Source organism: Anopheles nili, chromosome 3 (assembly GCF_943737925.1).
Source record: "Anopheles nili chromosome 3, idAnoNiliSN_F5_01, whole genome shotgun sequence".
In the NCBI taxonomy this organism is placed as follows: Eukaryota; Metazoa; Arthropoda; class Insecta; order Diptera; family Culicidae; genus Anopheles; species Anopheles nili.
In genome coordinates, this window is record NC_071292.1 from 52,692,740 (window position 1) to 52,711,453 (window position 18,714).

The 18,714-nt window shown below is 51.1% G+C and overlaps 1 protein-coding gene across 1 annotated transcript in view; it reads right to left on the minus strand.

Annotated features, from left to right (window-relative positions):
* Window positions 1-18,714, minus strand: part of LOC128727170 (high affinity cAMP-specific and IBMX-insensitive 3',5'-cyclic phosphodiesterase 8) — an 85,280-nt gene that overhangs the window by 39,045 nt on the left and 27,521 nt on the right. Inside the window, exon 4 of the mRNA XM_053821046.1 lies at window positions 3,819-3,854. Within this exon, the coding sequence (XP_053677021.1) occupies window positions 3,819-3,854 (36 nt within the window). The remainder of the gene's footprint in view (window positions 1-3,818; window positions 3,855-18,714) is intronic.

Here is an 18,714-nt window from a genome sequence, read left to right on the forward strand (position 1 = left end):
GCCCTATCCACCGGCGGGAGCTCCAGCACGCTACAGACCGGCAGCACCAGCGACTACGCCAGCGCCAACCTTCTTCCAGCGCATCTCGAACTGGTTCTCCTTTTTGGGTGACGACAGTGACGAACGTCGGCCTCAACTTCAACAGCAGCAACAGCAGCAGCAACAGCTGCAACAACAACAGCAACAACCACAACTTCCGCCCCAACGGAAGCTTCCTCCATTGCAGTACACCGCGCAACCGACACCTTCGGTGCAAACTCAGCAACAGCTTCAATTTCAACAGCAACAGTACCAGCAACAGCAGTTGCAGCTGCAGCAACAACCGCTCTATCCACCATTGCAACCGCAACCGATTCAGCAGCAATTTCCCTATCCGTTTCAAATTCGCAACGGAAGTAGAGCCACCCAGCTCGCTCCACAACAGCAGCAGTTCCAATCACCGCAGGTTGGCTTTCAACCGAGTGCACCGGTTCAGCAGCAGAGTGGCTCAAGTTACCATGCTGCGGTGGCACCTCAAAACACTTTCGTACCTTCCACGCTGCAACAGCAGATAGTACCGCAAGTGCAGAACGTTTTCCGAGATCCCGAACCAACTACTGGTCGGACACCGCCCGTGAGCGGTCCGGAGCCGCCTTACCATCCGTGTAATAACGTCCCGTGGGTTCCAATAGCGGCACCACCAGAGTATCCTTCTGCTGGAGGCACTGGAGTAGGTACTGGACCGGGTAGTGGAGTCGCTTCACCACAGATCCCTCCAACTGCTGGGTCGCCTAGTCGACCACCTCCGATTAAGATACAAGTGGCTCACAAAGGGCAGGTTCAATCGGTGAACCCTTATACGGGTCCTTCAGGTTCGGGCGTGGGTTTAGAACCAGCCATCATCACAGCAGCCCCACACGCACAACAACTCATTCAACTTCAACTTCAACAGCAGCAACATCAACTGCAAAACCTTCAACTCCAGCAATTGCAGCTGCAACAGCAACAGCTTCAGCAACAGTTGCAGCAGTTGAAAACCACCACCACTACAACGACAGGCGCACCACCGGCACCGGTTGCGGCACATTTCATCACGAAACACCCGGACGCGTTGGTGACGGCTGGACCATCGACAACTTTGCAACCGATCACCTTGCGCCAGGTGTCGGCGTCGTACTTCACGAACAAAGAGTACGCCCCACCAGCTAAACTGTTGCCCATCCAGAATGAAGGCAAACCGCTCGCTCCGATACCACTGCCGAACCTGAGCGCTACACCAATTCCACCGCTCTACACGGCCGGTTCCTTCCACAGCGATCCGTACAAGTTCTACAGACCCTACCGACCGGTAGAACCCCTACTAGAGCTTGGCCACGGCTACCCGACCTCGGGGAAGTCGAAATCGAACAGCTACATCCGGTATCCGCACGATCCACGTGAACCCGCCAAGAATGAGTCCATCTTCGAGGTGGAACAGTTCGCGACATCAGCTTCCTCGGCTCGCTACACTACGGTGGCGTATTCGAATGGGGAAGACTCGCGACCCGAGGCGTCCGAGAAGCGAAATGTGGCCACAAGCAGCAACGGTAATAGTGGGGCGTCCATTCCCCATCAGACGCATGGTGAGGACACCGAGTACGACTCGGATGAGGAGGACACCGACGGACGGCCGGATGTTCGAACGACGGTCGAGGTTTCGAGTGTTGTGCCACAAACGCGGTACTATGGCTCCTCGACGACGGTTTCATTCGCGAGTGTGACATCTCCGAGACCGGATAGGCATGTCAGCGGGTACTCGACACTGGCTCCATCCGATCTGGGCCACGGTGTGCAGTTGATTTACTCAGCCAATCTGCAGACTGCTGCACCGATTGATCCGGTGAACAATCAGCTGATCGATGAGGAACAGCAGGATTCGACGGAGCGGACTACGGTTAGGTCACAGTCTCCTGTACCCGTGACAACGACGACTACCTCTGCAACTCCGGTGGATGAGTCATCTCCAACCGACATCTACTCGGAACCGTTCCGTATCGGTTCGAGCCTGCCGATGGAGTTCCAAAAACAATCCACCCCAGAACCAGCCAGTCAAATGGTGGAGCTGACGACGCCTGGAGGCGATACAACGCCCCGGAGCACTACTCCACCGACTCCACAGCCATCATCACTGACGGCCACCTTCGGAGGGTATCAGAACCTGCTGTCCACGAAGAAACCGAAACAGATTCAGATCATAATACCGTACAATACGTACAAAAAGCCGGAACCATTCCGGCCATTGCCCGGTTCGGTTTATCACCACCTAGACCTGGATCTTGACTATAACGCGCCCGAAGAGTCGAGCATAGTCACGTCAAAGCACTCGGACAAACCGACCGGTACAACACACATACCTTCAGGCAACGCCATCGATTCTGAGCAGACGAAACCAAAAACGCGCTTCGTCGAGAACGATTCGGTCAAGTACGTGCACTCCTCGACGACGCAACTGCGCGAGATCCTGCAGAAGGAAACGACACAACCGTTCGCGAAACCTCCCACGAGAACGCCCCCCAAACCGGCGAAGGTGAAAAAGGTACGTCCGGTGGAGATCTCGAAGGAGTCGAAACCGTTCACGGTGCGTGTGCCAAAGATGACGCCTCTACCACCGGTTGTTAGTGTGCACAGTTTAACTAGCGTGCGAGGTGGTATGGAGCGTATCACGACTACGCCACTTCCGGATCTGGAACAAGGTTCGGGCGGTGGTTTACGGTTCGGGCCTACGCCACCAGGTGCGTTGTTGAAGTACGCGAAACCGGTCACTCCGCACTACGTGAATGTGTCTCGGGTGAAGATATCTCCGACGACGTACGCTCAGAAGTCACGTACGACCATCTCGCAGTTGCTGAGGACAACCAAGATCATCCCGAAGGGACCGAAGCTGTTCAGTAATGATCTACTTGGATCGGAGACGAGCCGCACGGTGAGACCTCCGTTATCACCGGCATCGGCAAGCTATCAGCACCATCGTCGTACGGCGTTCCTGAGCAGTAGCACCACGACGTCCACAACACCACGAGCAACGTCTAGAGCTCCAACCTCGACGACAGAGGAGCAACAGAATGACGGCCGGTTCGAAGATGAACGAACCGGGGCGAGTGAAAACACGCTGGGACCAATCTACGAGCGTACGATCGAATGGGACATCGATCCGAACGAGCTTCAGCACAAGATCGACACCTGGACGGAGCAGGAGTTCGGTTCGGAGGACTTTGCACGCAAAGCCAGCACACTGTCGCTGCACCGCGTTACCAAAGCCATCCCGTGGGAGTTCCTAACATCGACGATGTTGCCCGCACTGCACGATAAACCGGGCAAAACGAGCAGATCGGGATGGCATCACGTCAAGATCGCCATATCACCCATCACTAAGGAGAAGATCTACGTCGTGACACCCCAACCCTGGACGACGGCTCTACTGAACAACCACCATCATCATCATCATCATCATCACAATCAACACCACAATCACCACGCGGAACATCGGGTTCAGCATCGATCGCAGCAGCTCGAAGATCGCGAAGGTCGAGCGCAGAGTCCGCGGTTTAGTGTGCGACCTACGCCGCTATACTACAAGGGAGGCGGTATCTACCAGACCGGCTCGTCGACGGTGGACGTTTCACCGGAATCGGGTAAGTGCACGTGCTACTAACGGGGGGAGGGTCTAAGTGTCCGCAAACTACTACTATGACTAAAAAGGGCTAGCTCACGCTGTCGCTCTCGCGTGTGTATGGTGCGGTTTAGTGCTACGGGAACATGGAAGCTAACATCCAGTAAAGAAATGTAATGCAATGACTTACAGCACAATCTTGCCGATGTGTATTGGTGAAACTTACCTGAAACGAAAAAGAGGAGAGATAGGAACGTTTGAATGGAACACGAAATCAGGAGATCAGGATCATCAGCAACACGTAACGCAATGAGATGTAGTTCGGGGTTTTGGTATGGTACAATGATCCAAGCAGGCGTTAGGGTGACTAGAAAAGTGTTTATTAGTCCCGCTCCAAGTGTTCAATTTATCGTACCATGTTTCTTTGTTCAAATTCGTCCCCTTTTTGGTGTCAAATGCATTTGTTTTCCCCTTTATCACATCACTTTTTCATTCCCCATTTTTTTGTCCACTTTCAGTGAACGATCTGCTGGAGCAGAAACCGCAGCACCGATTCAGCATCGGTAGCAGCGGTCCCACCCCCGGCAGTGGGCCGAAGGTGAAACACCTCCTCCAGCAGCGAAAGTACGTCCGGAAGAAACTACCCTTCGGTGGGCCGGGCACGGGAAGACCGCTCACTAGCCGGGAGGACGTGTAGCGACCGGTTCCGGGGAGAACAGAACCCGCGTGAGGCCAGGGACAACACATAAAACTCACCCCCCCCCCCCCCCCCCCCCCACTAGACACAAACACAACCCTAAACAACCAAAGGCCGTTCCTACTAAAGCTGTGGCAAAACCCACCCTGGTGGACCAGGTGGAATGGTGAGTCTGTCCACCCTGCGGGAAAAGCCGCACGCATCCGTACGCAAATAGGCGTCTCCACTATTGTACAGTTAAGCAGGGCACGGACAGAAAGAAACGGAGAGAATCTAAGCGAGAAAGAAAGAGTTCCGGGAACGCAACAGGGCGCGGAAACAGGTCGGTGAAACAAATGTGCAGATAAGGCAAGCTTACACAAAATAAATAAAACTAGGTAAATATAAATCAGCCAGCCAGGGGTAGAATCGGGCGATACGGTCGCCATTTGTCACGGTTTTTGTTTCTTCTTCTCTCCATCGCGAGACACCGCAGTGGGAGCGCGCTAGCGTAAGGGCCCGTGTAAGGGTTTGCCCTGTTTATCACGGGACCCCGCGAGTGGATACAGCCCGGGGAATAGAGACATTGGACATGGTTTTGTTTTTAAGCCTCGGTTTGCTGCCCTTGCAACCATCGGTTCGCTTCCTTCGACTGTAAAAGGCCGGTCCGGTAGACTGGCGAATCGATCGAGGGCTCACAGACCCTTCAGATGGGGCCTAGCGGGCTTTGTTAAAGACGGAAAGCCACATCTTCGCCACCCTCGAGGCGTCCAATGGGAAAGCAAGAGAGAACTGTGTCAGTCTGTGATCGAGCTAGAGAACAGTAGTAGTCGTAGTAGTAGCAGAAAGTTCTTCTGGAAGCTTTACGCCCCACGAGCAGGTTCCGGTCGCCTTCGCGATGATTAATTGACTGAGAGCACGTGTAAATGATGCATCGGGCCGGTGGTAAGTGAAATTAGAAAATAGTCAACGGAAAGCCCGAACGCATTAAAACGTAGAAACCACGCGGAATCCCTGCAGCAGAAGGTGCGTTTGAATGAACGGCTAATTAACGGGTGCGTTGTAATGAACGCGCCAAGCAGCAGCATCAGCAACGGAGCCTAATGAAAAAGAAAAACCCTGTCCCGCGATGCGGTTTGGGAGTGAAAGAAAAAACACTGACTGACAGATTTTGAGAAACCAAGCACGGGTTGCTAAGTTCGAGCGAACGCGCGGAAACAAAGCAATGGAGATCTATCGAAAAGGGAAAAATTTGCGCTAGCGCAGCGGTGCGCCTTAATTATGGTAGGCCACGACGCCAGAGGGAGATGTGCCCGGCGTTAACGAGCCACCGCGAGTGAGAGGTTATGCACCGCGGAGATAGTTGTAGAAATTTATGTATATTATTATACCGAAACCGAACGAGGAAGCTAGCGAGCGGATGAGCGAGCCGTACACTTCGCGGCAATGTAACGTACTTTAACTTAATTACTATTTTACGCAAGTAAGCAGCGATCCTGAGTGAGGCCTATGTACAGAAGCATGTGTGTGTCGTGTGTGCGTGTGTGTGTATGTGTGCGCGTCGGTATGTATGTATATTTTAATAAATAAATCGCGACACACGTCAAACCGACGTCCCCAAGGAAAGCGAGCGAGCGTTTTTCATTGCGTAAACGATAAGAAGCCACTTAGCGATCGGCTTTTCGATGGGAGCGAACGAGAGAGGGATGGGAACAGTGGAAAAAAGGCGAAGAAAAAAAAAATAAAGCACTCCAACAAAGGCACGCACGTAAGCAAACGCACGCAGGTGGAAAACTGCGGGATATTGAAATGGAAAGCAAAAATCAACCGATGTGGGAAACCATTTTTTCCCTATTCTGCGGTATCCTCCAAGGAAAACGAGAGAGAGAGAGAGAGAAGAGCATCTGCAACAATTGAATCTGCTTAAGAAAATACTGAGAACGGGATGGAGCAAAATGGCGAGCCAACGTGAAGAAGCGCGCATCAGAGGGAGTGAGTGTGCATGAATGAAAACAAAAGTATTAAATTAAGCGGAATGTGAACCGGCTGGGGCGCGGAATCTTTGTTTGCCGTCCGGCGCCGGTTATCATTGTGTGCTTTTTTTTTTCCTTCCCAGCCCACCGTGGGTGGAGGTGAAAGGTGAAAGAAAGCCCACCGGCCGCCGAGAGCCGCGGGTCCGTGCGTGTATGCGTGAGTCGCGCAGGGCTGCGGGAAATGAAATCGAAAGCGAACGAAGCGAAAATTCTCACGCATCATTTTCCCCCCACCCACACCACGATGCGGGTGCAGCGTGACGACCCGCAGGTTTTTGTCCCTTTGCGAACCGTGCGGAGCTTTTCCGGCGCCCATTGTGGTTCCCCTCCCCCCCCCCCGCCCTTTTCTGCCGCCCGCTTGTACCAACGCTCTCTCCTGTTTTTGTTTTGTTTCTTTATTCGCGTTCCATCAGCGTCGAGGAAGGTGAACTTTAACCTCTCATCGCACCCTTGCGGGGGGGGGGGGGGGAGAATTAGGGTGCGGAGCTGCCCACACGTTCCCGCACTCCCCACTTAACTGATGATTGCAATGAGAGACGAGAGGGAGATGACGGTTATGATTGTGCGGATTGGAATTAGAAATTGAAGAAGAAAAAAAATGATATGCAAGCGTTCCCAAGTGCCCCGTGTGCGTTTTGGAGTACGACAAAAAAAAAGGAAAAACGGTAATTGAAATACATTTTCCGCGCTTTTCTTCGCATTGTGTTTGTGGCGGTTGGAATGTTTAAATTATGGTAACGTGCTTTGCGTTTGATCATCATCTGCTCAGGCGCAGACGAGCTAAATGAGATGAATGAAAATTAAAAGAAAAAATCGGACATCGCCCAACGTTACCCCCGTCGAAAGTACACTTTAATCTCGATGTTTACGAAAGCAATTAAATTGCATCGAATTCGCGTTTTCTAATTATCACTGCCCTTTCTGTACGGAAACTTGATTTCAAATCATGAAAAGAACGTTCCCAAAGTGAAATGGGAACTGAACGAAGGAAAACAACGCTGCGCGAATGAATTCCCCACCAATGCTTAATCCCCCCGGGAGAAACGTGATAATTATGCCGCCATTGAGAATGGCTCACAGCGCTCCAACCGCTTTTCCACCGTCGTTAGCAGACGATTCCGCAGCGCACTGAATGGCGCCCCTTTTTCAGCGAGCGCACAACTAATCAGCAGCCAGCGAAAGCGAATTGCGAATTCAGTGCCACGCGTTCGCGATCGATAATTAGTTTGGTTTAATCGAAATGACCTGGCCGAAGTCGAATCTTGCCGAAAGAGGCGCTTCTGAGCAAAACCCCGAGCGTAAAGCTGACAGGTGACAGAAGGACTGATCCTCGAGGAAAGTGGGCAATTTTCCTGTCGCATTTTCAGTGGGCAGCTCGCCCGGTAGGCGATAAGATATTCCGGAAGGAAAGTTTGGTCTCCCACAGTTGAAACACCTTCCGAGTGGGTGGAGATAATCAGCACCCGGAGTGTGGTATTTAAATTCGAATAGAATTAATCGATTACTCGTTTTCATCGTCGTCGGGTGATAGTGGCATAATTTCCACTGGAAGGAAGAAAGTTTTCCATCCAATATCGAGCTTCTGATTCGAGGGAAGCGTGATCGAAATGAGATGATAACACCCAGAGGAAACATTCACAACGATTCCTCTCAACGGCTTTGCAATCGAACTCTTTCGTCCTTTGCGAGGGTTGGGTTGTTGTTGACAAACAATCGGCAAAATTTTCTAATCGGTGGATAGCTTAGCTCGGAAGGTTCTGCCGTTGGGAAAAGCGAGATAAAACTGGCCGAAGAGGATGTGTTGTTTGAAGTATGAAGACCAGGCTTTTCTCCTTTTGGAGATAAGGAAGATGAAGAGCTACCCTTTTAGGGAAAGCTCCTTTAAATTAATCAATCAAAATTCTAGTCATCTTTGCTTTACAACAGTGTGACTTTGTGGTTGATTATGGATTTAGGATTCGTTCGAAATTATGTTAATCGTAAAAGCTGTAAATATAGAGCACAACAATTCGTTCCCATAACCCTAGTTATTGGAGCACAAACATCAGCACATTAATTTTCATAAAACTGCTGTTCGTGAGCCATTTTTGCTCACTTTTCCGTTTACCGGTACGAAGCATACTAAAGAACGTTCGAGAAAAAAAAGCTTAATCGTCATTTAAATGAGAGCTAAAAATAGACGCAGCAATTGGAATGGAAATGTCACCTACCGAGTGGCAAATTCTAACTCAATTTCTCACTCTCCCACCTCAAACGACCGTCTAACGCTCACCGGTCAGCAGCATCATCGCAAACCCCGGCCGTGAACTAATTACAATCACTAATGACCGCTAAATTTCTGCAATTAGCAACTTTATCCATTTCACTCTCCCATCCAGCAGCTTCACGGTGCACTGCTGCGGAGATTATGATGTGAAAATAAAGAAAGGAATCTATGCAAAACCATCCACTGTCGCCTTGAGCGCTTCCTGGCTGCGAGAAGATGTCCTTACGGAGCCCTCGCCCAGCCGCAGTAGCCTTTAAGCCAGGCGTCACAACGGAGCCGGCACAACGAATTTATGTATTTCACGATTCTGCACCGCCAGCAAAGAAACGCCAGCAATATCCTCCCTGGCTGCCCCCGGGGGACACTCAAACGTAAACCATTATCATTTCGCTCGTCCGATGTTCGAGCCCGTCCACCCTTTCGGTTCTTGCTTGCTTGCCTTGTTGACCAACAAGCCCCCCGGTATCTGTAAGCCATGAACGCCAACCGAGCGCTCACGCGGGTGGAGGGTTTTCATTTACTTTTATTGCACACCGGTCGGTGCGGTGTTAAACTTTTTAATGGAAATTGGATGTAGAACGAACGGCTCAGATCGGAAGTGCACTCTCTGGGAGCTCGGGAGCTGGGCACCGCTAGCCCCAAGAAGGCGACCAGAGAGCTTTCTTCGAGCGTTGCACCACGGGAGAAGTTTGTCAATGGCAAGGTTCCGGGCTTCTCGGCACAGCAGCAGCATGAAATGTGCATCATTAGCATTGGCTCGGGTCGGTTTCGGGCAACGGACCGGATCGATATGCCGGTGGTCCTGGTCCACTGATCCGTTTGCCGGCGTGGGCCGGCGTGCCGATACACACGTTCCGGTGCGGTGTTCGGTACGTGTGTAAGCTTACTCAATCGAACGGAATCGATACGAGGGCAGTATATTACACCGGTTTCTTTTCCGGCCGGCCATTCCGACCGGCGTGTCATAAAAGCGGAGAAAAGGAAATGACCTCCACCGGGTGTGGCGGGGTGGCGAGTTTGGGTGGGGCCACGCAGGGGACGGTTTTTCCGGCTCGGCGAACAAGAAGCACCACCGACGCATCCACATTTTTCCGCCCGTTTGTAATCGATTTATGAAGCATCCCCATGTACGCCTACGAAAGCCCCATCCGAAGGGTTTTATTTTTATCCACACTTTCCACCGCAGCAGCAGCAGCAGCAGCAACCGGAAGCAGCGGAAAAACGAACCTTTTTCCCGGACCGGGTGGTCTTTGGTGACCATCGTAGTAGGCTGCGCGCGTGTGGTGCGAAGCGTTTTCCAAAAGCTGTCAATTTTCAATCCTTGATCCTTGTACAGCTCGTACCGGTCTGGACGCTGGGAGCGTATTATTCGGGTTGTGGCTATAAATAAGCGGCTTAATCGTGATAAATACCAATAAACCATCGATGAGCTAAATGAGCCAGCGCCATCGTCGCTCTGCGCTGGCAAGCCCCTAGGGATGTAAGTGAGGTTATGTCTGTGTGTGAGAAGGACGCCTACTATGGGCGCCTATTTTTCACTCGACCGAAACCGAAAGTCCAGCCAGTATCGCGCCCGAGGACACTCGAGAAAATATGTCTCGTTTTTCCGATCGAATGGATTTTTGTTTTTCGTCGCACAACATACAAAGAAAAAGCCGGTCAACAAAATGGCACCTATCGCACACCATCGCCTTTCCGAGCGCACACTTAGCACCGGAAGGAATGTGATAATATTTTCCGCTCGCCCCGTTTTTCCGCGAGCGGGTGAGTGAAGTGACCATCAACGGCTGTTTGTACCGTGATAAAAATAAACGACTCGACAAAATATTGCACCGAAAACTTACCCCCCTCATGAGCTTGTTTTCTCGTCCATTTTTGGTGTGTATTTCTGGCTCAACTTTTTTTTCCTGTACTCGGGACGCAACATGAGCCAACCAGTTGAGTTGAAACCGAACCGTTTCCCGGGTCGTATACGTGAATAAGCATCGTGTTAAGATTTTATCGTTATCTGCCCGATACCCGTACATTCATTCTCGTTCGTCAGTTTGGAAAATTGGACCGGTGGCTTTTGGGGTTTTCATCCTGTTTTATCAGACTCTCGCGCAAGCATACATACACACACATAGTCACACACCACTCCGGAGATCGATAAATCAAAGCGAGCACAAATGGAGGCGCACTCTCGTGCACCGGGATCGGTGAAGCTTCCTGTTGAAAAATTCATAATTTTTTTCCATCGCAACAGGGTAAATTTTATTTCCCGTCCAACTTTTTAAAAGCAAAACACGGTCAATGATGATGGCAGCGGGATGGCAAGAGCATGAGAATGAAGCCGTTCCGCAGCGAACGAGAGTTCGGCCGCGGTGACGCGGAGCCTTTCTGGTAGAAAAATAATCGCTGCCTATTTGGGAGATTACTTGGAAAGTGGATAAAAGTTTGACACTTGTTTCCGTTAGATAAACAGCCTAACAAAGTCACTTCTGCTCAGGCGACCACTGCACGATCCGCTCGAACTCGAGCCCGCTCGATAAAGTGGTTTGATTCGAATGAATTGGTTCCGATTACGGCGAGAATAAAGCGTTCGGGTGCCTGCTCAATATTTGATGGAATTTCCACCCATCTCCGGTTACCGCGCGGTCCAAACAGCTTATCTTAGCTTAATCCTACAAAATCAATATCAAATCCCTAGGCGCCGTTGGGAAGCTGACGAGCATTGTTCTAAAATTTAATTAAACCATCACTCGTTGGCGTGTCATGGGGAAAGTATATTTTTAGGAGCTTTTGCGATTGGACAAGACAACATCTTGCCGTCATGCAGGCGCTTTTCGTGCGGCGTTAACGCTCACCGTTTTCGTGGGAAACTTTCCGTAGCTGTTTTGAATGAAAATATTTCAGCAGAAGTTATTTAGCCATTATTAGCATCACGTCTAGTTTCAGCTCTACTTTCAATAGCCTATTCATTCAAGAGCACGCAGCATTCGAATGACGTCACAAAGCTCACATTCCACCGAGATCGGCATCTTTGCGATGAAATTCCCACCCATCTCGCACAATTATAGTGTCGAGTAGATGCTCACAGGATACCCCTGCAAACCATAAACAGTGGTACAGTGGTTTTACACTACCGTTAATGTTCCGCAGTATCGGAAATAAGCCATGTCTTTACAATCAAACCAAACTCGAGGTTTCTGTGGGTTTATGTTCATCTCATTCTGCACAGGGAGTCATACCGCGTTCCTTATAAACCCTTCTGATGTGGTTCAACTATTCATCGACGCCGGATGTACCGTGAACGTGAGCCATTTCCGCAGAGACGAAACCACAAACCTAGCACGGTAGCTGAGGCTTGCTCGAGAAGTTCCGTCTACACCAGAGGATACTGGGAAAATAATTCGGTTCTCGTGCCTTCCGCTACCGATTTCGTGTTCCGCTTGAAATGCGGACCATAATAGCTTCCGGGATGTGGCGTTTGTTACCTGTTCTGTTGCACTCAGCACTTCTACCGCTACCACAACCGGGAAAATGGTGTTCACGTTTCAAGGAGCAAAAACTGTACGGCTTGTGCAGAAAGCATTTTTTTTAAGGTTTTTCCTGCATTTTTCCACCTTTGCAAACACGCCACATGTGTGCACGTGGGGATGCAAATGTGTTCTTGCAAAGCCAATGGTTTAACCACTCTTGCTTGAAACCCACAGGGACTATATCCATAAGAATGCTTGAAAGCATGGCGAAAAATGCAGCTGAATAAAAAGAAAAACACAACGAAGTTGGCAACAGAGGATGCAAATGCCCTAAACCAGTGACTTTCAGGCTGCTCGTTTGATCTTTCGAGGAACCCAAAAGCTGCCGCTTGTAAAAGAGCAGTTTGATGCATAAATTAGCAACAAAAAAAACGTTTCGCTACCTTGACAACGCATAATTAAATAACGTAGAATGAATAACTTGCGAAAGTGAATTAATTACCGCTTTTGAGAATGCAGCAAAGTTGCACTGAAACGTACCTGTTTCAAACGTATACCGAGAATATTCGGCAACATGGCCAAAAGCTACATTCACCCGGATTTAAGGCCCTTTTCTGTGTGGCTTTGCGGAGTTATACCGAGCGCAAACGTGTGTTCGCCAATTGCGACATACATTTCTCTTACGAGCCCAGCCTTTCGTTACGAACAATTTAATTGCCATTAGTTTTTATTCCAACGCGGCCTGTTGCTAGGAAACCGATCTCAGCGCGTGCAATCGCTCTGCATCGCCTGCTGCCGTTAAGTTTTCCTTTGAAGCCGTCGGCACGACCGAGCACAGCTCGTGCACTCGAGACTCGAGAGTATGGATGGAAAAAGATTAGTTTAATTGCCCCATCCCCACAAGTTGTCCACGCTCAGATCCGCACGCTCAGCGCACGGCTCTGCGTCGGAAGGGATTAGCTGTTATGCCTGCGGCATCCTCACTGGATTGTGTGCACTCAATCTATTAGTAGCTGTTAGTCGTCCCGCCGGCTGTACTCAAGGAGTCGAATGCGGTGTGGATGGTTGATATAAGAAAAAAAAAGCCCCCAAACGGATTAGCCAGAAGGAGATGAGCCACGGCGGGTGTAATGAGCGTATTTAGTAGCTAATAGTGGTCACGAGTGCGGGACATGTTAGACAACTGCGAGACAGCTGTGTTACACGGTTTGGTACGATTATGTCAAATAACACGTCATTGGAGGAAGTAGTTTGATATACAATCAATTCCAGCTAGCCATATCAAAACCCTTTTTAAATAATTCCATCAAAACGAGATGAAAGATCGCTCGAAACAATTAACAGCTAATTAAATTACTGATCAGCGTCACATTTACCGCAAATAATCGCTTAATATCTCAACCTCTTCGTTGGATAAAATTCCCATGGCTCTGATTTATTCTCCTCGTATGTACCACCCACCCACACACACACGCTTCAAGCTTTCCGCACCAAACGTCGAACGAACGACAGGCGAAGATCATCCGATGGAAATTGATTTACATCCTCAATATAAGCTTGTACGCAAAGGAACTGCTGTCTGTGGCGCGTCTCCATCGTTGGCTCGGTGCTAATGGGTGAATAGCTCGACGAGAACGACGCTCTTACCACCCAGACTAATTCGTTTCTACGCCCGATGGTCCGTTGTGCTCGATATCGATTCGTCGGGCTCCTTGCTGACTATCCACCAGCCATCGAACGGTGCCTTCCAGCAATCGTGAAGAACACGAACCGGGTCAAAGCTTGTACGGGTTCGCAGCTAATAGCCCAGGCGCAGGAGCCCACGAAGGAGCGGACGCGCGCAAGAAAATGGCTCAGATTGTCTTCGATTTCCCACGAAGAGTTTCCACTTCGTGCCTGCTTGCCTTTACGTTTACGATAAATTTATGCATGCTCAGATGCCGCCCGCCGCCAAACCTGAAGCCTCTGGTAGCGATTGTTTAAAGTTCTTTTCAAAACATTCTCCTGCAGTACGCGCGAGAACGACGAGAAGACGGCACAGCCCGACGCCACCGATGCACCACCGATGCACCGCCACCCGTTCGACAGCTGCACCCTCGTGCAGCGTGGGGGTGGGTTTTGCGCGTGCTAACAAGCAATTAAATGCAGCCGTAACAAACTTTAACAGAACCGTACCGCATCGGCTTGCACACACGGCGAGGGCCGCGGGTTCGTACTTGAGAGCTTGCCATCTGCGTCAGAGTGGTTTACTTCGCACACCACCCACAATCACGACCGAGAAAGCAGGCTCTGTTGCTGACTTCCTGCAAAAAAAAGGGGGGGGAAAACGCTGCATCGATAAGGAAAACGGGCGTGCGGACTCAATCCGGCTCACCGTATTCGTCTCTGTCGCCACAAGACACATTCCTTTTTCAAATGGTGGCTCGTGGCAAGCGCAGGTGGTCGTGGGAAAAGGCCTCCACTGAGCAGGGGAGTCGATAACACGCTTCATTCAGCCTGTGGTGGTGGTGGCCTTTGGCAACCTTAACCTTTATTTACACGTTGCGGTGTTCTTTGCCGTTCCGCTTGCGAATTGTTAGGCTTCGCTTTCCGGTCAGGAAACGTCGTGTCGGAAGTCTCGTTTTTAAAGGAGACAGACACACGAACAATCAATCAGCCACTGACGCGAGGTGGTTCTGGGAAAAAATTCTGGGAAAATAATTACCGATCGCCGACGCTCATTTTCCGTTGCTCCATCGATCGTCATGCACCGTCACACACGATACACAAACACACACAATCTAAATGGTAATGAAAAACGGGGAAAATGCCGGGCCCATCGCCGGGCTCGTTCGCAAAAGCTCATCGCCCAAAAGCGGGTTCTCCTTTCGCTCGCGTTCATACATTATTCAGCCCGCTAACTGACGCTTAAAAGGATGGAAAAATAAACACTGAGCAAAGAAGCAAAAGAAATAAAAAAGGGACCTGCCCGGCGAATTGACGTTTTAATATCATTTCCTTTCGCCACAGCGATTGCTCGCAGGCATGAATATGCATTCGCTGAACAACAAACCAGCCCAGTAGCGTAGGCAACAGCAGCCATCCTTCCACCACCCAACGATTCGAAGGGCTTTTGTCCCTTCGCAACAATGCAACAGCTACACTCCCAGGTGCGCGTTTGCTCGGCACCGCTGGAATGATGATTGATGCAGATCGGCATCATAGATGCGATGGGTTTTTGCCAGTAATAACTGCCCTTGGGAAATGATGCACTTGCAGGCATCGGGGGCGCCTGCGCCCTTCAACACAGCAACAGGATGTCGAACAACCGACAACCCTCCTGTTGAATGCGCTGCGAAACCACCCACTATCTGGGTGATTGTAAAATTAATCAGCTAATCGATGCTGCCGATTTGTCGATGCGCCTGTCGATGGGCGCATGTAACAAAAGGCCGGCTGCGGCCTGAGATCGGTCTGATCGTATCATGCTTTGCCTTGGGAAAAATGCCCTTTTTGAGGTTCGCAATTCGCGGGGGGGGGGTTGCGATCTACACTCCCACCCATTAGTGCACAAAGCGTACCCGATGCTATCTAGCGGAGGCCCGTAGCTGGCGGTTGGCTGATAAGAGAACCAACAACCGCAGGGTGGAGTCAGGCAAATAGTTACACGGATGTGGTGAACCATTCTCGTTCACATTCGAATGCCCCCTTTCGAGGTCCTGCAGGGCGCTGATGGGCGCTAAATGCACTAGATCACGTGTGGAAAAGGAGCAAGTGAGGTCCTTTTCACTCGAATTTCGTGAAGTTAAATGTTCAACTGCCATCCAACTCAAACCACCGCTCGCGGAAGGTTTATGGGTTCCGTGCATCCTCAAAACCAGCCAGGAAGGCACCACGAAAAACCCCAAACGGGGTCCAAACGCCAACGTTGATCACAATTTCGGCACGCCAGCGCCCGCGTTAATTGGAAGCTGCGTGCGTGCGCAACATTGCATAACTTATCTCGGCAACCAACCGAGCCCCGACGCACGCCCAAGGCCGGCGAGATATGTGTGTAACAGCTCCCTATATTTGAGATGATTCTTATCTACTTCTCGGTTGCGAGCTGCGGAATGTGTGTGCGTGTGTGTGTGTGTGTGGATGGCCAGCTTGCGTTTCCCCCGGGGTGCGTTGTTTGTTTGGTTTGCGCGGTCGGGAGATTGTTTTGCCACCCACTTTTCCACCTTCTCGCCCTGCGTCGGCGCCTGGAAAAAGGGTGCTTTTGTGTGGATGGAGGCGCATCGTAATCACGTAGCCACCCCGCACCCCTCTGGGGCTTGGGGGTTGGTTTCGTCGCGAACCTCCGTTCTTCAAAATTCGCTAACCAACCTCGCCCGGCGCTAGAGTGAAGCTGCGCGCGTTTATTGATTCAAATAAATCCTCTTTGGCAAGAGCCTCTTTTGCGTCTCGCTTGCCCGGCTTTCGGAACCACACTGATGAGGTGCTAATGGGATATGCCACCCCCCACCCTCCCACAGATTGTGGTGTCCTCGCGCGCTTCGTTCCATCTTATCGGTGGGGAGCGAAGGTTTGGTGCGCAATAAAATGCCAGGCCAGAAAATGGGACACCACACGGCGTGCGTACAAGGGTGAGCGCATTCTCGTAGGTTTGAGCGCAATTTTCGGAACCCTGCGTTTGATGTCCCGCGACGGCCCACGGGCGCAGGTGCTGCAGCGTGCGAGCGAATTAGCGTGCTTCACGGCACATGCGCACATTATTCAAATGCAATCGGCCTCCCATCGGCCGGGGGAGGCTTTTTGAGGGCCGGTAAGCGGCCCTCCAAAACGGGCGGTGTCTTGTGACGTGCGGGCTTGCGTGAAACGAAACAAAATCGGTCGATCTCGAACCTGGCCCAGACGACCGCCTGATAGACATCGGTCAATGTCAGGCGGGTTGCTGCTCGCATGACATGATATCATCAGCTCATTAGTATCGGTTGACAATGGTTGCACAGGGCGGTTTGTTTTGGTACGGGGGTGCAGAAGAGGAAAGAATAAAAAAAACGGATAGGAATAGGGAGAAGAAAAAAAACAAACGGAATGGCCTACTAAGAAACCAGCAACACGTGCATTATCCATGCATTTGAACAACGAGTTTTTAGTGGACCATTTGGGCACCTTTAGTAGAACGAGACGAGAAATCCGGCCATTTTCAGAAAGCTTCTCCCGCCAGAAAGGGCTATCCCTTCTGCGTATCTCGTGGCCTCGTGGCGAGTAGATCTGAACCATCCGATAGCGTCCGATTGGACTCATTCATCAATCGTGGCTGCCCCTTTTGCAGCAGGAACCTGTTGCTGAAGGAGTGTGTTCTTCTTCCTGCCGAGGAAACACCCCAAAAACCACCCCACGGGAGGGCACTCTGACTTCCGAGTGAAGCAAAACACAAAAAAAACTCGCACATCCACACCGCGCTTATCTTATCACGCTTCTGGTGGCCAGCTCGGGCGAGATATGCGTGCCAGATTACTACCCGCGCTTTGTTGGAAGCTAAAACCCCAGGTCCCAAAACCACCGGTGGCCGTTTTTCGGGGGGCAACATTAGTGATGCGAGCGAGAAAACGCAAAAGTTCCTGCTCAAGACACGGCCCCACGGGGGGACCCCTAATTCCCGAAAAGGGAATGATCAATCTTTGGGACATTATCTGGGTCAATTGCACCACATCGGTTGGCTGTGGGGAACAATGGCCCAGCTGGGGGGCGAGGGGGTTCCGATTACAACAATCGCGCTACAACACCGTACTGACGTTGTGTTTGTGTGAGCCACCCAACCGGAAGTAGCATCCCCCGGCCGATGGGCGGTACAATGGAACGAGGAAACAATCGTCGATTGCGGCTGAAATCGATGACGGGTTTGGTTGTCGATCGAGCGCGCAGAATTTATGGGATGTCTCTTCCGCTTCCGGTTTGGCTATTAGAGTGTCCTGGTCCTGCTGTGAACCCTTTGAATTGGCCCATTTCGTCGGGTATTTGGAAGGAAATTATTATGTTCAAGGGCAGGGAATGCTACCACACACCACCATAACCCAACCACAACACGAAGATCAGCGTGATTGCCTAAGCTCGAGGCGCTCCAAACGCCCCGGATGCCGTGCCCTAGCTCCAGCCCGTTCGACGGAAGTTGCGAAAAAGTTCTGCCTCAATTACATGTGCATTGCATAAAACGACCGTTTCCCGTTGGGTCGCGACGTTACGCGACGTTTGCTGCTACTTACGTGCATAATCCATCATCGAGCTGTGGTGCGCCATCGCGTTCCCGGCAGGCCAAGGGGGTGGTCCTCACACACACAGAACAGGTGACGTCACGCTGCAGGCGTCACAAACCCGATGCAAGATCTGTTTGCTGTGCTTTTTGTCTCTCCGTGCTTCACACACGCACACACACAAAAAAGGACCTCCTTTTCCCAGCGGGTGGAAATTGCAAACGCTTTTCGCGATTTTTCTTCTTCGCCCCTGCGTTTCTTTCCCGCCAAACAATTACGCCGCTCGCCTACCACCGGTCACCGAGCGTCGAGAGGCTCATGCCAACGCGAACTCGTCCTGCCAGCGGAATTCGTGTCCTCGTCCTCGTACGACTGAATGCCGAACGTGGAAGCCAAACGGGCACACCAGCTGAGCTGATCAGGTGTACGAGG